The sequence below is a fragment of the Geospiza fortis genome, unplaced genomic scaffold, assembly GCF_000277835.1.
Source record: "Geospiza fortis unplaced genomic scaffold, GeoFor_1.0 scaffold162, whole genome shotgun sequence".
Lineage (NCBI taxonomy): Eukaryota > Metazoa > Chordata > Aves > Passeriformes > Thraupidae > Geospiza > Geospiza fortis.
In genome coordinates this window covers 1,140,112-1,163,512 of record NW_005054316.1, presented here as the reverse complement: position 1 = coordinate 1,163,512, position 23,401 = coordinate 1,140,112, and the positions used below count along the sequence as shown (strand labels likewise).

Below are 23,401 nucleotides of genomic sequence, written 5' to 3'. Positions count from 1 at the left end.
TAATTGAAGTGCACTAACCTTTTAATATGTACCACAGCTGAAGGGCAACACTTTTGTTAGAAAATGTGCAGTTTGTGTTCGTGGTAAATCCATGGTTTCATGAAAATATTAAAAATTTATACACAAACTTTTAGTGGTCTTTCTGACAGACTCAAGTCAGGTTTAATCTTTGATTCATTTGTGGAAAATGTGTGACAGATCAGTGTGCTCTATTCTTAGCTCTTCCATTCCTTGCATCTAAAGGATACTGTCTCTGGAAAGCCTGCCCAAAGCAGTTTGATTACCTTGAGAAATAAAACCTGGAGAAGCTGACATACAATTGTCACTGTGATGTACAAAAATTAAAAATTGGAATTTTATTAATGTCAGTTGATCCCAGTGAATCTGCAATTATGATAATTAGTACAAATTGTCCTGGCAGTGTTATTGTTTTGAAAACCTGATGGTTTCTATGGACAAAAAAAATACTGCAGTAAATCATTCCAACACAATGAGAGCTCCACCAGTATTTTTCTCTTCACTGACATCCTGAAAAATACCAGACTAAGTTCAAGTGTATAATTTTCTTGAAATTTCTTCATGGACCTGACCATGAAAGATTGTGTGAAGTTTCAATATGAAAAGCTGAGATTAAATGAAGACTCAGAGAAAACTTAATCCTCTTCTAGAGATACACTCTGGGCTACTGTTGGAGGCAGGATATTGAACTTGATGGACCCATGGTCTGATTTATGGCTGTTCCTTTGAGGTCGCTTCCTCAGCCAGCAGTGCTCCTTGATCCTGTCAAATCTTGGGTCATAGGTCTTTCTGGAAGATCAAGCAGATTGTGAAATACTTGTAGAAGCTGGAGGCTTATCTCAGTCTGCTTTACCTTCGGTGCTACAAACACAAAATAGATCTCAGCCAAGTCTTAAATTCGTGAACTGCATAAACCAAACCCTTAATATACAGTTTTCAATAATTCTGACATATCTGGTCTCACTTTGTGTTTCAAATGCCAACTATGGAAAGCCATTTAGACAGTATGAGAAAGATAGTATTATAGGAAAGGATTTAAAAAAAAAAAAGTTTCCTCTCTTTTTACAATATATCCGGGTGGGGGTTTTTTCTGTATAAATTTTCTCCAGATACTGATATACTAGCTATTTCCAAGGAAGATGCAAATGAAGGATAGAACTTCTACTGAAAGTGAACATAAAAGTAGATCAGAGGCAACTAATAGATGTGCAAAGTGCCTATTTTTCCTTCAGAAATATAATGTGAAATTTCAGGTAATAGTAATAACGAGTAACATTTATGTAAGCTACATACTTACAGTCAGTCTACTCTCTCAAAAGGATTATGTCCTATTTCAAGCATAAGCAGTATTAAAATGAGTCATTCTTGACAATCAGGAAATAAGAAAATACCTGGTAAAATGAACATATTTACTTCATCTTGTTTTTCAACAAATGAAATAGTAAACTGTAAATTATATGCATATTGGAAATATTTGGATGTATTTAAATGTATGTTTCAGCAAAGGCTTTTCAAAAAAGTTTCAAGGGAAGCTTCTAAACTCTTCTCAAGACTAGAAGAGAAATATCTCTGCTTTGCTCTACTCGGCTATTTGATTTTGCAGTAAGAATAAAGAATGACAAAGTAGTTTCTTGAATTTTGTGCATGGTGATGGGGGAAAAACAGATAAAACACCTAGAGTAAGTGTGTGATGCTGCTTAAAAGATGTTATGTCTTTAAAGCTTACCCAGCAGTTGGTTGCATCTCCAAGACAGACATATTACTGTACAGCAAGTAAATGGGATTATTTCTTCCTGATTTTGCTGAGGTGTTTTGTGTTATGGAAAAATGGGACTGTTGGCAAATCTGAATCTGCAGTTCAGTAGAAAGGAAACAACTTTAAATTAGTGCAATTTAAAAAAAAATCTCATCTTGCCAAGAAGTTATAAAGATTGGTTAAGTCAACAAAATGTTTGGAGATGTCTGACTTAAACAAGAGTTAGAGTAAGATTTGAAATACATACCCAAGCTATATATTTGATGAGAGCTGGTTTGCATTATTTTTACTCCATCTCTGCTTAATGATATTTCATTGAATTTTATCATAAGGTTGCAAAACCTGCCCAGTCTCTTTTAGCAGGTTATCCTGATTTGATCCTAAATGCTTCTGCTTTATTCCAGGGAGCCTTTCATCATTCTCTCAGGAGGCTTGTCATATGACACTGTAGGAAGAAGACCCTGTTTAACAGTCATGCATGGGAAAAGTACTGCTGTGCTAGAAATGGATTATTCTATTGTTGATTTTCTAACCCTGTGTGAAACTCCATATCCTAATGGTAGGTTCTGTAAAGATTTTTCCCTGTACCCTGACTTCTTATCGTTGGAGTTTTATCCCATCAGAATATTCTTTACTATTGTCTTTCTGTTTTATCTCTGGGGATCAGACTACAGCAGCAACATCTGTTATTCCTATTGTCTGAAATGGGTTTTACTTGCCAAAACATGAATGGAATAGTTCATTATAAAGCCAATTTTGTGTCTAGAAAAAAGCCAATTACTCATAGCATGGTTTTTCCTTTTTAATCCCAAAAGCATGTGCAGACTAAAAGCATTACAACTTTACGCTGTAGTTACTGGAGCAGATATGTGCATCTCTGGATATTTGGGCACATAAGGCCTTTCCAGTCAGTGCTAAACCATGAGGAGCATTTCATTTATTATTTTTTATTATTTTTAGTGGCTTTATTATTCCCATATTTAGATGGATTTCAAACTAACCTGTAATCTCTCTTTTACAGCAGAGGATTTCTTATCATAGTTTATGTAGTTATTTCAGATGAATAGTCTTATATTGCTGATGATTCCAATGGTTTTAGCTGTCAGCTTCCATCAGAGTATATTAAACTGCTTAGTTTGGAATTTGAGATCTGGCTGAAAGAGGGCAATTTAAACTTTGAAAACTTTTTCAAGTTTCTTATTTTACTGTCGAGTCAGCTGTGTTTTGAGCCATTTTGTAAGGAAGTAAAACTTAAACTCCACTGAATATGAGGAAAAGCAGTTTAGGGGTGGGAGGATGTTATTCAGAAATTGGCTCTTTCACTCATATAACCTGCTTATAGAATTTACTCTGCATGCTCCTTTTTCTGTTATTTGAGCTGTTGAGAATATTGAATAAAAGAACATGATTTTTCCAAACTTAACTTGGATGATTCAGGAGTCTGCATGTATAAAATATACAATAAAATATACAAACTATAGTGATCTAAGTGGTTTTCTAATCTCAGCTGCCAGAGTGCAAGCACTTATTCCATTCTTGAGGCTGTACATGCATGGGCTCCATTTACCAATAGGTAATGTTTTGTTGTTGTTTTCAGACTTTCAGGAACCATATGCTGTAGTTGTTCTCCTAGAAAAAGACTTAGTACTGATTGACCTTGCACAAAATGGGTAAGAATCTTCTTAATCTTTTAAATCTTTTTAATCATTGGCTCCAGTGATCAGCTTACTGTTCTACTTTATAGCTTTTTAGTCTAACCTAATACCTCAGGAGTTTGAAGAAGTTTGAAGTTTTGGGGATCTTGCAGTTTTGAGGAAGGCAGCAGGGAGAACTGATCAGATAACCCAAGTAATTTTTGCTGTTGTTGTCACTTAAATATTTGCTGATTTTATTGCTAAATAAATTGCTACCTGTATTGCTTAAAGTAACTCCATACTGATGCAATAATATCATATATATAAAATTTGAAGGTAACATCTACTCTCTGGTTTACATCTGTGGTAAGAAATTGCTTAAAAGGAGTATTGTATTGCAGTATTCACAAATAATACCTGCCTAAAACATTATGAATCTCTTGTTGCTTTGCCCATGGAGTAGTCCATACACTGTTATTAGTGGTGATTAAAAATTCTAAACACTACAAAATATTTTTATGAAGGGTATTGAAATTTGTGTAGGCAATAACAACTAACTGTTAAGGGATCAGGAGCAGAGGAGCTAGGTAAGACCTTGGTACTGTTCCTGGTTAAAAATCTCCAATGGTCAATGGAGAAAAATTCTTGTGAAGAACACCCTTCTAAGGCAAAACGAAAACCTGTAAATATTTGTCCTCAAAGTCAATGGTGACACCTTAGATAATGAAGACTCTATGGAATTTGTAAGAAGATAAAGTTTTGTCCTGATATCTCTGCAGCTATTTAGCAATTTCATTTAGGTTTTCCAAATGTTACATGGCCATGTGCTGTATCCAAAACTTGATTCTGATATACCAAGAACGTGAAGTGTCAGCATTCATATTTAGTTTGAAGTGCCTGAAATTTGAAGTTGTTAAAGCTTATTCTATTTCATACTAAAAGATCTTCAGCAGTTTCTGTTTTTATAGTGGTCTTTGTTATGATTGACTTGCAAACTATTAGGTTTTTGACACCTGAAAAAGAAATAAAATTAATACCAAAAAAATCTACAGACTTCCTTTTACCTTGTGTTCTCTCAGGGATTTGTCATATTTTGTTAAAGTTAAGCCTCTTCTGCATGTAATTTTTAAAATATATTTGTAGCTTTCCATATAGCTCTGTATAAAGTTCCTGATGCGCAGGATGTTTTCATCTGTTGTTGTTAATTTTTCCTTTAGATGGGTTGAGAAGCTGTGTCTTTTCACCTTCACCAAAAAAGGGGAGATAAAAAAGGGAAAACAATGTATAGCATGTATTTCTCTGGTGATAAATGTTCTTTGAACACAGATACATTTACCTCTGTTAGTATGATTGACCTTTTTCCTCATTAAGCCTCTGTCACTTTTCAGATGGAGGTAGTGGTGTGTATGTTCTTCCAATTGGTAATTGGATGTTCCTATTTGTAATTTTCAGAAAGTGATCTTGGAGGTGCAAGTGGATTAAACAAAATTTGTCCATGCAAAATGCTGGACAACTTTCTGTTTTAGTACGATGTGCTAATACCAAGTGAGATGGGAATCTTCCTTCTTCTATGCTAGAAGAATAGACTGAAGAGTCAGAAATAAATTTGTAGCTCCAAGTTACTACAAATGAGACTTGATAGCTTAATTTTTTTTCCACAGGCCACTAAATTAGTAAGCTTTTGAAAATATAAAATGACAGGGAATAATAATGTTCTAGAAAAACTCTAAAAACTGTACAAACTTTAGATTCCATCCGGAGAGCTACACTATCTTTATAGTGTACTGGATGAGCAGTAAAGCTGTCTAGTATATTTGTTCATGATCTAATATGATATGCATTTATTTTTCTCAGTACGAAAAGAATGCCAGCTTAGTCCTTAGTATTTTACTTGTGTTCTGCACTTAAAAAAAAAAATTTCCCTAGATTAACAGTTAGCCTCTTTCTTCTTTTAAAGGTATCCTATCTTTGAGAATCCCTATCCTTTGACTATACATGAGTCTCCGGTTACCTGTTGTGAATATTTTGCTGATTGTCCTGTGGATCTCATACCTGCACTCTATTCAGTTGGTGCTCGACAGAAACGTCAAGGTTACAGCAAGAAGGTACAACATCTACTACACACGTTTCTATTTTAAAATACTGACAACCAGAAGCTCTGAATAACAGGAGTGGCCATACTAGGACCAAAGACCTGACTCAGCCTGCCTTTGACAGTGACTAATAGCAGAGGAGGATATATGTGGCTAATGTCTGGGGAGGATCTGCAGTAATTTGCCTTAACTTTGCACTGTATGATATTTTCTTCCTCAGTGTATTTGTTAATCTTCCAGGAATGGCCTATCAGTGGAGGCAACTGGGGTGTGATCACTCAGAGCTATTCAGAGATCATTATTACAGGGTAAGTGATACCATAGTCTACTAATAACTTTCTTAGCTCGTTAAGTAAAAGTGGGAATGTTTTGTTTCTCAGTTAAAATATTGTTTTGTATGAGTGGTTTGAGTGATTCACGAAACTATGATCAGCAGACATGTCCTTGGCATGATCTCCTTGACGTGTTACTGAGAAAGTAAAGCAGAATGTGGAAGGGAAGGTAGTAACAAAATCATAGCAGGTGTTTCACAGGCATTATTATTATTATTATTATTATTATTATTATTATTATTATTATTATTATTATTATTATTATTATTATTAATTGTGATTACATGGGCTTGTTATAAAAATATCTTGCATCAAAATTGCCTGTTATTCTTTGATTTTTGCAAAATAGCTGAGTATTGTTTTAAAGCTTGGTAGGTCCATTAAGTAGTTCCTGAGCTCAGTTTTCAAAGAGAAGCCAATTTTTTATCTCAAAAAGGACAAGGAATTACTTAAATCTGTTCATTTTGAGACTGATCTTTCTAATAAGGAACATAAGTGAAATTTAATTTATAACTGTGCAGTGTATCACTGAAAGTGAGAGGACTACTAAAGTGTTTTTAGAACAGCCCATTAGCCCTAATCAGGATTACTGTCACCTTGTACTACACATTGCAGGGACTTTGAGACAGTCATGAAAAAATATTGTCATCTGATTCTCAAACTCAAGGCTAAATAAACAAGTTAGGTGACTCATTAACAGTGGGATACTGTATATTTAGGCATCTTCTTTACAAGTGTTGCTCTTAATATAGGGCATCTTTAAAAAACAGTGCATGGTAAGGTGTGTATTTAAAATGGTAACTGAATATGTTACAGTAGGACCATCAAGAAGTTACCTTTCAAATGTTTTTCTAGTCTCTTCTGTCCAAAGTAATTGGAGCACATGTTGGTAAAATATTGGCTTTTAATAAATTGTGAAAATAAAGTGTCACTTAACAGACTAATAAAAATAGAATGTTAACAACTTTCCCATAGAGGTCAAGCACTCCAACTAATCATTGCATCATCTCTTTTTTTTTATATTTCATAGGCATGCTGATGGATCAATCAAGTTTTGGGATGCATCAGCAAGTAAGTGTTTTCAGTAGAGATTTTTCCTGTGCAGTTTTAGATTTTTCCTCTTCAGTTAAAGGGTCAATTACTTCTGATATTCTACACAGCTCACAGTGAAAAATGCAGCAAGAATTGAAAGTAGAAATGGCACAAAGTTTGATGTTTGAATTGCTCTAGTTGGAACTAACCTTACTCTTGGTACTTAAAAGCTGTTTAAAGCAATCTTGGAATCATCATCAGTTGTCTTTGAAAATGTGTGGAAAACTGGTGAGCTTCCAAAAGGCTAAGGCGTGTGTGGTTGTGGGAGGGAGCAGATGCAATGTATATGTTTAAAACCTGGGAGGAGGACTGCTGGGAGTGTTATAGATCTTTAATTTCAGTTTGGAGTGGGAGTGGAACCTGGGAGAGAGGAGGGGGTAAGGCAAACCTTGCTTGATTGTGTGCTTAAAAATTCTATTCAGCATACATCTGTCAAAAGGAGATTCTGTTAAAGATACTTAGTTTCTTTCTGAAACAGATAAATAAACCTGTTAAGGGAGAAATTGCAAGTATCCTGTTTATTGATTCAAAAACTTTATAGTCTTTTTAATAGGACAGTCTTACAGATGAACTAGGGAAATGTGATACAGGTAAAACCAGTGAAATATGGAAGAGGAGAAAGAATGCTATAATTTAGGTTTTCCTAATGTTGTGATTAGTATTTATAGCAGTTATTTGGGCCATTGATTAGACAATATGCCTGTGAAGTTTGAAATCAGCATGTAGACAGTTGCAAAAAAGTCTAACACAGAATTAAAATTCCAGTTGAGAAGGATACAATTCAAGAATTACCTAAATCAATATATTGGCTATATGTTTAGATCAAAACTGATTTTTCTCTTTTGCTTTGTTCTAGTAACGTTGCAAGTACTCTATAAGCTAAAAACAGCCAAAGTATTTGAAAAATCACGGAATAAAGATGACAGGCCAAACACGGATATAGTAGATGAAGATCCATATGCTATTCAGATCATCTCATGGTGTCCAGAAAGCAGAATGCTGTGCATAGCTGGAGTTTCTGCACATGTTATTATTTACAGGTTCAGCAAGCAGGAAGTGACAACAGAAGTCATTCCGGTAAAGAGTTATGACCATTTTTTAACTTTGTAGGATTTAGCTACAATAAGACTGTTCTAGCAATTTCTTTGGGGTTTTTTTGTCTTTAATTATATTAGTGAAATGGACAAAAGTAATTGACTCAAAACAGAGATGTGGGTTTTTGGAAAGAAAGTAATTAATTATGAAATTCAACAAAAGTAAATATTGCACACAGAGATGGTTTTCAGTGACATTTTGAGGCTTTGCAGCCAATAATCTTTCTTTGGTCTGTCTATGAAAACAAATAGTGGATCAAAACTTGGCTGTATCAAAGGTATAATGATAACAGAAGTGAATGAGCTATGGAGTTGAAGAATTTTGAAGATTTTAGGGAGTTGATCCCTTGAGTCTTCATAATTACCATCTGTCCTGTCAGAACTTCTGCAGTACGCAGAGCTAGAAGAATAAAAATGTGCCAAAAATGCTGTGAAATCTGTTAAGAACTTTGCTGTGTCACTGTTTTATTCTGTATAAGATATAATTATTCTATTACAAGAGTTGAGAAGTTTGTTATTAAATCAGAAACATACAAATTTATGTATTTGAATGTATGAACTAAAACTCAACATTTAATTATAAAGTGTTGCCTATTCTAAGTGTTAATTGCAATATAGTTGGTTTTTTTCTCTCACCTCCTTTTTCCAACACACACACCCTCCCCTCCCTATTCTGCTCACTTGTAAGCCGTAGTTTAAGGACCTGAGGTGTGGGGCTTTTTTTGGGTGTTTTTTAATGTACAAGCACATTCCCTTCTTAGGGAATAATTTTTTTCTAAGTTTTTATGAATCAGCTCAAATCAAGTTAATCTAGAGTACTCTTTGACATTTAAAAAAATACTACATAGTTCTATAGTCTACGAGTTAAGTTCTATTTTGCAGATGATAATAAAACAGTTGAAAACTTCTTTTACACTGCACTGCAGTTAATTCTGATGTTGTTATAGATTCTGGACAAGGAAACCTAAGTCATGATGAATTTTCAGTTCTTTAAAATGCATGATCCAGTTCAACACAACATCAAACACTGAACTAAGTCAACATGTGTGCAGTATTACATCAGTAAAAATTTAGCAGTCTGTGTGGATTTAGCTCTGTTTTACCATTCCTGAAGTACATAAACCAAGTCATCTTCATAACTAAATATGTATGTCAGCAGAACGATAATTAAATGGGTCCAGTATTTAATTTCTTTCACTATTAAGAAGGAAACTTTTAAAGACTGGAAAATACGTCAGACATTCAAGTTCCAGCAATCTTCAGATATTCAGTCTGTAATAGTATGACTCTGTATTTCTGAATACTACATGTGTCTTTGTTACACTGTCTATTAAACAGTTATCTTTCAAAAGATGGAAAAGTTCTGGATGTCACATTTATCACTACTACCTTCAGTTGCACTTCATTTATTTCATATTCAGTGATTTGAAAGGCAGCCTTTACAGATATTTTTCTTTCCTTTAATTAACAGATGCTGGAAGTACGTCTCCTGTATGAAATAAATGATGTTGAAACTCCAGATGGTGAGCAGGTGCCGCCTGTACCAACTCCAGGCACAGGTTCCAATCCCCAATCCATTGTTCCCCAGTCTCATCCATCTACTAGTAGCAGTTCATCCGATGGACTTCGTGATAATGTCCCATGCTTAAAGTAAGTTTATTCTGTTATACTGTCAGTGAGTCTGAAACATTGCAAGAATATGTCAGAGTATGTGTACTTTGATATCCTTATGGATATGTCATTGCTGGTGAAAATGTTTTATTTTGTAAAGCAAAGTTTTTCAAGTACCTGAAATCTGAGCTCTGCTTTAAGAAATAAATATTGCAATATTATTTTTCTAAACTTTTTAACCTGACTTTAAAAAAAAATCCTTTTCTTTTGGTTTACCTGATTTTAGGAAAATTTGGCATAGATGTTAGCATAACTATAGATGATCATGCCTTAGAGCAAACAGGTTTTAATAGCAGTATTTCCATCACTTTGATATCTTATTGTCCTTGTAATGAACAGGAAAGTTGACGTTTTACTTTAGACCAAGTATATCTGAATATGTCTCATCTCTTAGTTTTGCAGCGCCTTAAGTTTTAGAAGCAAATCAGAAGTAAAAATTCTTACAGATAGCTAGCTGAGTGCTAACTCTTTAGGCTTATAAATAGATTTCTTTTTTTGAAAGTCTTGCAAGGGAACAACTTTGTGTTTTGGAAACAGAATGAATCAAATGTCCCTTTGTCATGGATCTTCACTTTGCATGATGCCTAATAGTGCTCTCATTGTAGGTCTTTGTCAAGTTTTTTGATCTTTTTGAATTGTGAGTTTTTTCTGCAAGCTTCTTTGTGTGAGCTTTTACCCATTTAGAGAAATTAGAGTTTAAAAAGTCTTTTTTTTTCCTCCCACAAGAGTGCATTCTGTGACTTATGAGCCATGACTTTTTCTAACACAATATAAGAAATATGTAATGTATATCTAGGGATATAAAGTTAAGTATATACTTTGTTTTCTGAAATTTAAGATCCCAACTTGGATTTTAATTTTTTGAGTGTATTCATCCAGAAAACAGTTCTGATAGGGCTGCTTTATTTGAGTAAGAGTTTTCAAATTGTATTGATTGTACTGAGTTGGAGAGGTGTGTTTCTGAAGGACTGAAGGAAACTCACCTAAGTAGAAAAATTGGACAATTCTAGACTTATGTAAAATATTTTCAAATAATTTTTCAAATATCAATTTCAAATATCCATTAGTGAGAATAAATGGGTAAAATAAGTGGAATTGAGGAGACAAGAGCTTGTTCTACATAATTTTTTTCATGTAAAAAAATGCAAGACCTAATTTTTTCTGCATAAATTTGTCAGCATGCAAACAAAATCTTTACAGGAGTTTCAATTCCCCCAGTCCCAAGTTCATTGCATACAATTAGTCTACCATTGCAATAATTTCCTTGTTTTCATTTTGGTTTTGCCATACTGTCAGCTTTTTATTTGCATTTATCTTAATACATTGGGCTTCTGTTTCCCTTTTCTTTGTGCTTATTACACATACACCTCTCACCACCTTCTGTTCTCTAAATCAGTTCTTTTGGAAACTCTGAAAAAATGTGTAACACCTTTTTTAGACACTGATTGAGCACCTGTATCTATTAAAGATAAAACAGCCTAATAGCATTGTTATGCCTTGTTCTGAGGATGGAAAAAAAGAAAAATATGTGATCATTGTTCAATGAATTTTCAATTAGGTAGTGAATCAAAAGAAGTGAATTCCTAGTTTCACTGTGGCTTTTTCTTCTGGTTGCTTTTGTTTGCTTTTGGTAATAGTTTTTTCCAACATTTTAAAATCTAGCATGGTCTAGAATTTAATGAACTCTGATCCCATAAGGAAAAAATTGAGACGCTGAGAACGCCATGTTTTGTTTACTTTGCAGAGTCAAAAATTCTCCTCTCAAGCAGTCTCCAGGCTACCAAATCGAGCTCGTTATCCAGCTGGTGTGGGTGAGTGGAGAACCTCCTCAACAGATAACCAGCTTAGCCATCAACTCAGCATATGGCCTGTAAGTGTATTCTGCAGAGTTCTTTGATTATTCCATCACAGTGGTTTAAAACTATCCATTAAAATCAAGTCTCTGTGTGTGTTCACATGAGCTGCACAGCAACATAGAGGTAATCAGTTTCTTGTGCTTCTGAAATTTTGAGTCGTGGCAGATACTGATGATGCTAACAGCAGAGGCAAATCAGCATCATTCTTCCTCACCTGGCGCTGTACAGCCAAGACTAAGTGTCACTTAAGGCTCTGTGTCAGGTAGGTTGGTAAGGACATTGACAGTGATCTGTTCTACTTGGCACCATGTTTTTACAAGAGAACAATTAATCAATACTGCACTCTAAATTGCAAATTTGTAAATAAGTGCAATCAAGGATAATTCCTAAAAATTAGGAAGTATTAAATGCTGAACTGCAAAAAATATTTGTGTGAAACATTACCGACATTTAATTAGCATTGTATTTCCTTTAACTTCTCTTTCTCCAGAGTAGTTTTTGGAAACTGTAATGGTATTGCCATGGTTGATTACCTCCAGAAGACAGTGCTCTTGAATCTAGGCACTATTGAACTGTATGGCTCCAATGATCCCTACCGCAGGGAGCCACGGTCTCCCCGAAAAACTCGGCAACCATCTGGAGGTGAGTAACCCAAAATATATTTTAAGCTCAGAAGAAAGGCACAGTTGGTCATCTAGTCTTTGTTTATATTCAAAGAATACACACTTTCTTCACTGTGGTTTTCTTTCTTCTTGATCTTGTGCTAATGTCACTATTGCAGCTTTGTTAATTCATCTTTCCTTAAAAATTGTTGCTTAGTGGAATCTACTGATGTTTCATACCATTACTTATTTTTCAGTGTAATGTGTATTTTAAGAAAAAAATAAACATTTACAACGGATTTTTGCAGTTTACAAGAATTTACACAGCATGAGGAAGTATCCTGATATTTCTGATAGAGCTAGTACCCATATTACATGTTATCCATTAATGTTTGCAGATAGCCTGTTTGCTTGGATCTTTTGGCTCCTATTTTAAAATTTGACTAGAAATGTCCCTGATGAGCTAAATTATGTCATGTTGTTAATACTGTTATGTTATGCTTGAGAGGAAACCTTTGATTGAAATGAACAAAATAAACTTCTACACATAAACTGGTAAAATAAATCTCTTTGAAATAGAAAAAAAAGGACTTTGATTTTAAAATATGCTGAAGAGTGTTCCTTTTCAGCTAAAATAGAAAGTGACTTTTCAATCAAAATGCAAAGCTTTTTGTAACCAAAAGGAAAATTTAGTATTTTAAAATTTTCTTCTCCCTGATATGTCATGGATAGTCCTAAGTTATTTCAGAAAGCACAAGACATAATAATAAGCTGTTCAAAAAACCCCTTCCTCATGATTGACTGTTAATTTCTTTAAGAGATCCAGAGTAGCATCCTTGTAAGTTCTTCGGGTAATATTTTATTTAAATTGAAATGGATGTTCTAGGAGGTATTTTAGTAAATGAATGGTTTGAAAAAGATCCAGTTAACACCAGTCAGCTTATTTCAACTGAGCAATTGGATGTAAAAATCATTCATACAGAGCAGAGCATACACAGTCGGTATCCTGTCAGATAAAATATTTTCTTGTGTGATATAAACTGTGAGAGAAAGAAATAGCTTTACTGTTTGACTGTGTAAATTTGTCCTGGGAGTAAAGGGCTTAAATTCTGCCTCATTCATGTAGATTATAAACTGCCTTTTGGAGCTTTAAACTTCACTTGCCTTTGTTTTCCTAACTGTTGTTATTTTGATCCAATAAATTGGATTCACATAACTCTGTGTTTCAACTGTGTCTCTAAGATGTTCATGATGAAAGCCCTTTTTGCTCATTAATATAGCTGTTATATGAAGTCATATTTTTTTCATCTTAACTTCTGATACTAACAATCTGCATGGCAATGGCATTTTAATAACCTGGTTGTACAAGTTATTTGGCTGGCTTTTCTGTCTCAAATGTACTGTTAGTGTCTCCGTCTTTCCTTTTCTCATTGCTTCATGAAGGTATGCTGACTGTGGCTTCTTGCATGTGCGGCCTTTCTAACTTATATTCAGAGTCTGTGAAAAAGCTTCGCACCTCTTATATAAGTAAGTCATCTCATGGCATTGAAATATTTTTTGAACATCTGAACTTGATTTTTTGGTTTTGTTCACTCACAGTTATTATTATTTTTAGTTCTTTTTAAGTAATTGTTTTACTTGTAGAAACTGATTTCAATCCATCCTGCATCCATTGTATTTCTCATTTGTAATATCTTTAAAAGAAATTTAAAGGAATAAAGCAACCATAGTAGTCTCTGTATTTTGTGGTTTTGAATAAATAAATCTCAAAATCAAAAGGAGATCCTATCTTAGAATTTACTGGTGTTTATAGAGCTAAGATCTTACTCAAAAATTTAGTGTTATTTTACTAGAAATTTTCCTTGCTTGGTTCCCTTTCTGGCAGAAAAATCTTCAGAGGTCCACAGTTAGAGTATTAGTAGCAATGATAAGAATAAACATTGTGATTACAGAGAGATTCTTCTTCTAAAAGTGAAAAGTTACTTCTACATAAATGTTGTTTATAGGGATTAAGAGGTGTTTGTGAACAGCCCTGTTCAGTTTCCAAGCAGTTTTGAAGTTCAGGTATCTGTGTGAGGAAGGTACGCCATCAGAACCACGAATTTACCCAAGAGAGTCTGACTTACGACATCATTCACAGCATCCAAGGACCTGGAGAATGTAACGCTTATTTTTTTAAGAGCATAGCATTGTTCATTTTCTTAGGATGCCAGTTTTCTCCAGCCCTCAGGCAGAGGTAGGTAATCTCAGCCCTTTTTTTAATGAAGTAGAGCAGATTAGGCTACTGTAAAAATGGAGTTTAAAAAGAAAAACAACAAACAAACCAAACTGCAAAAGAAACTTGAAATTGTGGTCCAAGTCTTAGTTCTGCCATTTCTTTTCCCCCAACAAGAAAAAAGAAATGCATCTCAGAGGATAGTTTCAAATGCCAAATACTGCTTTCCTCTATAGTCTTTCCTCCTCTACTGCCATGGCAGAAGGGGGGCTAGGCATAAAAGAAATGCCTCCACCTTAAGATAATACATAACTGAAAACCAGGATCTGGCACTGATTGATTATTGTTTTGAAAAAATGAAAAAGATGGGTAGAAATCCCAAAACTAGTAAATATTGTAAAGTTGAATTAACTTGGACTATTTTATTTAGGAATAAGTTTAAACAAGTTTTGTACCCAAGAGTTAATTTCATAACCACGTAATTCTCTTTCTGTTTACCATCCTGACAGTATCTGGGTTAATTGGAGCTACAGTGGTTTAAAAACTGAAAATAATTTCTTTAGTTATCATTTAACATTTTTCATTATTTGTAGTTCTTTCAGTGTTGCCCAGACTTCAATAATTGCTTCAATAATTTTCCACAAATAATGAGTCTGTTACATTTAAGTACTGCCCTTTGATTTATTTATAGGATTGGAACTATGTGAGATACTCGGAACACCTTTGGATTTTGCATTCTCTCTTTCTTGGACATTCACTATCTGCATTTAGTGTTTTCAAAAATGCAAGGAGCTTATATTTCCTTGTTTTTGCTTTGAAAGATGTGCCTTCATTGAATCTCTATCTTGAAAGCATTTCTATTTTAGTACTTCAAAATTATTTCTATCCATAAATAAGGTATTTTCAATGGCTATAGAACTCATAATCTTCAGGGAGTACTAGTACTTAATATTTAAATATTCCTAGAGAAAGTGTTTTTCTGTCTAATGCAGTTGGTTTAGAAAACTCCAATTCTTTGAGACAACAACAGTGTATTTAAGGAAAAAGAAAAATCATACTAGTTTACATATGCATTTAGGCACAGGCAGCCTGCAACAGAGCAGCATATTGCTATTGTACATTCAGTCACATCCAGAAAAGGCAGGAAGGATTGGTCCTTCCTCATAAAAACCCGGTATTTTATGCTGTATTTTTCAGCATAAAATATCAATTCAATAGATTATCAGTATCTGCCAACACACTTAAGATTTAGTAAATAGTATGTCCTTAATCAAACAATTAAAAATTTACAAAAGCATCTTTTAAAAAATTTCATAGAGTAAGAGTTACGTATCTTCTGAAAAATGAATGGAAATGCAAGATTTTTTTCCCTTCTCTTGTGTTGCAAGAATATGATGTATTTCTCTGTCATCTTATTTTTTCTACTCAGAAAAGAAATTCAGATTCCCGTCTTAAAGCAGCATCTATTTAGAGACAAGGCTCTCTACACTAGCTAGACTGTAAAATGTCATTTCAGGCTAGCTCTACAGATACAAGCTCCCAGTTGGGATCGTGTTTTGGAATTTATCAGTGATTCGTACCAGGTATACTACTCACATGTTTTGGGTGGCAATTTATAGTTTGTGAAGCATGCAGTATATGTGTTTTGTTAAGGCCTACCAGACAGTGTCATCAGTTGCTTGTCAAGGTTAAAAACAAAATCAAAGTTTGCCTTCAGAGTCTAATAGTGAGGGGGGAGGGTGTAGAAAATCAGCTTTGGCCATGTGCCCAAAGACATGAAATGTGTAAGTAAAAGTTTATAGTGTGATGAAAACTATACACGATGGAGGCTTGCACTGTTAGGTGACCTTTGCTTGATGTACTCTTTGCTAAATAAGACAGGAGTCATTAAATCAGCACTGATTAAAAAAATGAGACAGGTCATAATTTCATGATGAAACACCAAAACTTACATAGCTGTTATTTTTTCTTGCTTAGTTCCGTAAGTTCACAGAGAACATGAATCATGACTCTTTTTTTGCAAATTACTGTTGGTGAGAGTTACAAGATTTTATGTGACTCTTTGATTAGTGCAATTTAGTACAACTCTTTAAAAGTTAGGATTTCTTAGTTCTACCAGAAGTAGTTCAGGTTTCTGACAAAAATGAAACAGTTCTTACGTGCATGTGACTTTTTAAAATTTTTATTTTATATCAAAAAGATTTTTGACAGTAATCTATGAGTGATTCAAAAAGTGGGGTGGAGAAAACTGGAAGAAAATACATGCCTGGCACTCTTCTGGAGTTGCTTGGTCATGCTCTTTTTCCCATACCCCCTCACGAACTATTTGAATTTTTAACTTAAATGTCATGGGACCAACATCAGCTGTGGCTGACATCAGCCAAGGCCAAAACTGTATCAGAAAGTTTTATTGTTGGGCTTGGGGGTTTTTTGGACCCTGTTTTTCAGGTTGTTTTTAATTCTAATTTTACATCATATCAAGTTAGTTTTAGTTGTAATTTTTAATTACGCTGTTTTCAGTCAAGTTTTAGGTTCTTCTGAGATACATCTGCTTAAAGCTGGTGCAAAAAACTGACTACTTCTCATGAAGCTTTATATCTCAGTTAATTTCAGCTGTAATTCTGTGGAATTTTTAATGCAGCATGGTAATGATGTCTTCAATGACATTATTTAATTTTTGTAATTTAGAGAGTTTCCAATTTTCTTGCTTCTGGAGTTTGCATAGATAAACTAAAAGCTTATTAGAAGATCACTTGCACATATATTGGTGTTATAGAAGGATATGGTTTGTATTTCTGAAACAGAAACTCTTGGATCAATTTTCTTTTGTAATTCATAGCAATTTGTATGGATACTATAAACCTGAAACCAGAGAATTTTTCCAGGAGTGCTGTCTTGCTCCCAGTGCTTCTATCAGGATACCTGGAGTTTTAAGATGAATAGCAAGAGATTATCTTGCAGCTTTCTTCAGCTTGGTCATAGGCAGACTCTCCTAGTTCACAAACTTAGATCATTCTTGTTATATTCTGTTTGGTTTAATTACAATACAATCATAGCTAAAATTACTTTTCATCTATTCCTGTTCCTTTTCTCTCCTAAGTAATAGCAGTAATGGCTATGAACAGATATCCAAGATTTACATGCCATAATGATTACCACAATGCACACTTATTCTTTTATTAATTAAGATGAATATTAATCAAATTATAGCCTTGATAGTTCCTACAAGGAATTCAAGTGTGCAGGTGTTTTCATTCTTGGCTAAAGACTATTGCTATCAATTCATGAATTTTCATAGGAGAATTTGTACAAGAAGTTAAACTCTTTCTTTGAAGGTAAAGAATTAATCTTTACCTTCAAAGGAAGAGGAAGGTAATCTTTACCTTCAATGGAAAAGAGGAAATTGTGTTCCTGAACTGCATGTATGAATTTGTTTGGTTTGGCTCCTGAGGGTGCAATTACTTCTAAGAGCACAATATGGATTTATACTCCCAGCACAGCTATCATCTAAAACTTATATTGCTTGTGGTGAAAGCAAATTTAGGATTTTTCAAAAATCTTTTTACAAAATCTGTCTAGTTCAAAACATTTAGTCTCCTATGCCTGTTTAAAACTCTGGTGTAAAACTCTGATTATCCCATAGTATTCATTGATTTACTGACAGATGACTACATAAATTGCTCTTTTATTTCTTCTGTGGAGTGGAAATATATAGCTTCCACCTGGAATTTCATTTGACATTTTAGAATTTAAATTGGTTCCAGGACTGTTAAATGTAGGATTAACAAAGCCTTAAGGTCATTTGACAATTCTAGTCATTGAGTTTTGGAGTTTAAGCTATACATGCTCTTAATAATCTTAAAAAAGACTATTTTGCATAAATGGAACTGTTAATGTAACATACTTTCAATGTGTTCCATATTGATATTTTATTTCAGGAGAACCTTTTCCCTTTAAACTATTAACTTCTGATTAAGTGTTTGGAAATTTTAAAACTTTGATGGAGTAGAGCTGTTGTATTTTTGTTTGTTAACAGATATGTACAGATGCACTTGTGAATATGTAGTGTGCAGTTGTATAGACGAGCTTTCCATGTGATACCTTTCTTGCCTTAACCATTACCATTAACACTCAAACTTTTTGAGTATTGGAAATATTTCTGTGCATGCAAAACTCTGTAATTTTAGTAAATATCTCTTAGCTATTACTGTTCAATATTACATGTTTGTTTGCCTTAGTATCACATAATGAAATTTCTGTAGGAAAGGTTCGTGATATAAACCTGAAGATGTTGAAAATATCAACAAAATGCACTTCTCTTAATTGTGGGCAGTCTTGACAGCAATTTCTTGTCAAAAAGGAAAACAGAAAATTTCTTGTATACTTTTAATTTGTGCAATGGAATAATATTTAGGACCATTTTGAGGCAGCTTCCATCTTTTGCATCTGATTGTGTATGACTAGGTTTTATTTCCTTTAGTGGAATGAAAGGAATTAGCTTTCAGATGTTAACATATGCAGTTATTCAAATTGATCAGATTTGATGATGTAAGAAATTTAGTGAAAATCTTCCATGCAAGGGAGAGCACCTATCAACACCCTAACACCTGAGTTCTCTAAGTGACACCAATAAGGAGTTCTTCTGGAAAATTAACTTGGCAATACAAATTGGCAAATACAAGGCATATCAGTGTAACGGTGGAAAAGTAGTTTGAAAAAAGGCACTGTAGTTTCACACATCATGTTTGCAATCTTCAGGACCCTTTTATATGATTTTCTTTTGTAATTACATTTTTAATATGATGGATTTTTTTCAAAACAAATTATGTTTATGCTTAATATATTCCTGTAGCATGTAAATAATTAACTGTTCTGATAAGTCTGTCTAGCTGAAAATATTGTGGTCTTCACTAAAATTGATTGAGAGAGTGTATTTTGCAAAGAAAACTTTAGTGGGAAGAAGTGACTCTACAGTTACTGTGGGTAATGTCAAAAAGAGTAGTATGTAACAGAAATTCTATCACAACTGGCTTGTTTGTCTCTAATAAGAAATGAAGTTCCTGACTGCAGTGGAAGTAAAAATAAAATGGGAGCTGTATTTATAATACACTGGTTTTGTGTTTCAGCAGGTCTTTGTGATATAAATGAAGGTACAGTGGTGCCAGAAGACCGCTGCAAGTCACCCACGTCAGGTAATCATAACTTTCCCTGATCTTCAGCTTCTTATTTTCCCAGAAGATGGCATGAATTAAGTTAACACTTACTTGTCAAGTAATTATATAAAACCTGTTGTCCTCTCATAAACTTTTGGAACTGTCATAAATTTTGCCATCTTGCACAACTGCATTTTTTAAACAAGGCTGACTTAAGAGATACAATAGGAGTATGTTATAAAGATGATTGAAGAGAGAATAAGCCGAAATATTTATGCCTCAGGGAACATACTGCACAATGGAATTTTGCAGCATTGACAAGAGATGCACAGATTCTTGTAATAATTCATATGGTTGTGTTTTATTTTCCTCAAAAGTGGAAGAGATTATTTCTGAGCAAGTTTACTTCTGCTTCCTCATAAGTGGCAAATTACTATTTTTCTGTAGAATCAGAGGTCTTCAGAAACCAGCATGCTAAGAAAATAGGAGTTCCCTACTTTATACTCCTCCTCCTGCACCCTTTTTTTTTGTTTTCCAGGTGCCACTGCTGTATGTGAATATTTTAAGTGAAACCTTGAGGATTTATTATTTTCGTATTGGCTAGTTGAGGCTATAACCATGTAAATACTTAATAATGCATGTCAATGTATAGAGTGAATAGTATTGCTCTGAGAAGTTTTAAAGATGTCATTTTGTTTCATTCAAAACTACTCGAGGTTAAAGGACTCAACTGCAGATTTAAATGAAGCACATAAAGTAGTATGTAGTGTAAAATGCTAATTAAGATGGGAGTCTAAAGATAGGTTCCTTTTCTATTTTAGCCTGTATCTTTCAAAGGAAATTGAAAACGTAACGAACCAAAACATTGTGTTTGTAGCACTAGTAGAAATTTTAACATAAATTTTAATTTCTGATTTGACAATTGTCTTTTGATGTTCGTTACAAATTCTGCCAAGCACTCCTCTAGATCAATCAATGTCATTTTCATTTTTGCTAGCTTTCTTAGTGTAAATTTGATTTATTTATAATTAAAGCAAAACCTAGCTGTGAGTTTTAGTTAAAAGTCTTGCCTGAAGATGTCATTTCATGACAAATCTGTATTGCTAAGTATTGGCATGCTGAAGTCATCAACTTCAGTATAGTTTATAATGAAAGCTTTTTTTGTGGTATTGAGAATAAAGAGCATGTTTGCTATTTCATTTTTACATATTGAAACCAATGCCTGTAAACAATTTGCTATGCATTGCTGCAGTCGCAGTAAATCCTTTGTCTGTCGAGGTTGAGCATAGTTATCAATTCACTATGGTATTTGAATTTGACCCACTTGAAAAGTCTGGGCTAATCTAGGTTCTGGAACACTGCTATAAAATGTCTGCAATGAACAGCTAATGGATCATAACCTTTAACATGTATTCTTTTTTCCCCTGCTCCAGAATCGCCCAAATGTTAGCCCAAACAACTCCTAATTTATACCACTTAAAAACACTGTGTAGTTTAAATAAGAGGGTTCTTTCATAATTGGGTGTTGAAGTACAGTAAAACGAAATTCAGCATTTCTGCAACAGTGCAATGAAAGCAACTCCAAAGATGAAAATTAAGGTTTATGGAAAACTCCTAAATTTAACAATTAGTTTCCCCTACCTTCCTCCTACTTGTTTGAGTTGAGTGTGAGCTGAAGAAGGTTAAAAAATAATGTCTAAAGTACCAAAAATAGTGAATGGACAAAAGATGGAGGGGGAATGTAGTTCTTGCATTCTCCTGTAAAATAGAAACTTCTAGTAGTTAGGCTGGACTGTGCCTTGCTTCCTTTGATTCTGTCGTCTGCTCTCTGTGATTGAGATTAAGCTTATGGTAGACTTCTCAACTTTTCCTTTGAAAAAAATCTTGGATGCACCACCCTGGTATGGAAATAATTTGTTGATGTTTGTGAAGAGAAAAGAACTTTAATTCCTTAGATTTGGTTTGAGTTTTATGTCTTTTCTGGGCAAAAGCTCAAGACTGAAAACAAGTTTGAAAGTGGCATTTAGCTTTCAGAGGTAAGAGAGGATGTTTTTAAAAAAAAATTGCTGCAGAGTATTGGCAAGCTTGATAAGAAGGATGGAGGCTAAATTTAAGGAAACTTTTTGCAGTATAGAGGCTTTCTTGTTAAGAGGAAAATACAGAAACACAAAATGTTTGCATGCTACTTGCTCTAAGATTCAAGGATGAGATTGGCAATTGAATGCCTTATTGATGTTCATTGTTATAATGCGATCTGCAAAAGAGACCAGTCACTGTTTGGACTGAAGTCTCAAATCCACCTTTCCATGTCCAAGTGAAGTGGAAGAGAACTTCCATTAGGATTCCTCCAGTGGGTGGTTATATAGGTGAAAGGACTGCGAAAGGGACTGCCTGCCTATGCAAGTTAGGAGAGTATCCTACAGCTTCAGTAACACAGAGCTATAGCAATACTGTGAAAATGCAGGAGGAATAGTCTTACCTCCTGCTTTTTCTATAGATGTCAAGCAGCAATAGGCTTAGACTCTGGGAGCATTTATCTTACCTACAAGGTTGTACAGCATTTAAACTGTCAAGTTTTTGTCTTCAGAAGTGCCCAAATGCTTATCTTCTATTCTGTTTTTACACTTCCACAATATAAAATCCAATTAAATTTAAAAATTTTTAGACAAATTGTTTTAATTTCCTGGCAATCTTTTAATTTCATGACACTGGTAAGCCTGAAGTTGTGGTCTGTTGCTAAGATCAGTTTTTCAGGGTTGGGATACAGAATAGTCAAGGTGGCACTATTGGCCTAGAGTTGTCTGCAGAGTAGTTGAAGAACTGTGGTCCAACAGTAATTTACTGCACTGGAAAAAAAAAACCCAAACAGATTTATAGAAGTTGTTTTTATTGTTACAGCTGTGTTTTGTGAATCATAACTTAGGCTAATGTCTGTGTCTGGAGCAATGATTAGTAGAGCCATTTAGTTATTCAGTGTAAATATTTGTTCAATGAGGGTGTTATTTCTAGAAATAAACTCAATGTGCAGCATTGTACCTTGCATTGTAATTTCTGTGGCTAATTCCAATATGCCAGAATTGTGTCATGCCAAAGTAATATGTACTTTATAATATCTAATAGAGCTACAGAGAATACCAATATCAGTATTTGATATTTTCTTTGTATCTTTGTCAAACTCAGATCTTGAATATAATTTTGTATACTAAATATATACATATATGTGTAATATATGTATATCTTAAGTGTATTAATATACATTGATTTTTGTGTCAAAACTAAATCCCCTTCATTCATGTCAAATGTATATCCATTTCATTCTGTCTCCACTTGTAGGTTCTGGTTCACCAAACAATTCTGATGATGAACAAAAAATGAATAATTTTATAGAAAAGGGTACAGTATTTTTCTTTTCTTTAGTCTTATTTTTTCTTTAGTCCACCTTTTGATACACTTAGATTGATTTTTTTTTCTATTATAATATTATTTACAGTGAAGACCAAAAGCAGAAAGTTTTCCAAGATGGTAACCAATGACATAGGTAGGAACTAGAAAAAAACTCTACTCTTTCTAATTCAGTGCCTTACTCTATGCAGCACTAACCCAGCAGCAAAAAAAAAAGGCAAAATAACAGTCAAATTTCAATGCATTCTGTTATTAATTTTTTTCATTCTTTACGCTACTTGGTAATTCTATGGGCTGCTTCTGTCCTAAATACACTGGGCACAATAATCTAAAAAAATCAAGGATATTGGTGATTTAAATTCTCTGATTTTGCAGTTTCACTTCTCTTTTTCTGGATGGGTGAAATTCTAATACATAGTAAGAGTTCAGTCTATACAAGTCACAACGTGATTCCACTTTTGCGAAGATGCCCTGGCTTTGGGA

The 23,401-nt window shown here is 34.0% G+C and overlaps 1 protein-coding gene across 1 annotated transcript in view; it reads left to right on the top strand.

Moving 5' to 3' along the window:
• The window catches only part of STXBP5 (syntaxin binding protein 5), a 122,649-nt gene that overhangs the window by 74,456 nt on the left and 24,792 nt on the right, over positions 1-23,401 (top strand). The window contains exons 10-21 of the mRNA XM_031056239.1: positions 2,179-2,333; positions 3,372-3,444; positions 5,366-5,513; positions 5,742-5,809; positions 6,864-6,904; positions 7,782-8,002; positions 9,491-9,669; positions 11,435-11,560; positions 12,037-12,188; positions 19,490-19,555; positions 22,850-22,909; positions 23,007-23,054. Of these exons, the coding sequence (XP_030912099.1) occupies positions 2,179-2,333; positions 3,372-3,444; positions 5,366-5,513; positions 5,742-5,809; positions 6,864-6,904; positions 7,782-8,002; positions 9,491-9,669; positions 11,435-11,560; positions 12,037-12,188; positions 19,490-19,555; positions 22,850-22,909; positions 23,007-23,054 (1,337 nt within the window). The remainder of the gene's footprint in view (positions 1-2,178; positions 2,334-3,371; positions 3,445-5,365; positions 5,514-5,741; positions 5,810-6,863; positions 6,905-7,781; positions 8,003-9,490; positions 9,670-11,434; positions 11,561-12,036; positions 12,189-19,489; positions 19,556-22,849; positions 22,910-23,006; positions 23,055-23,401) is intronic.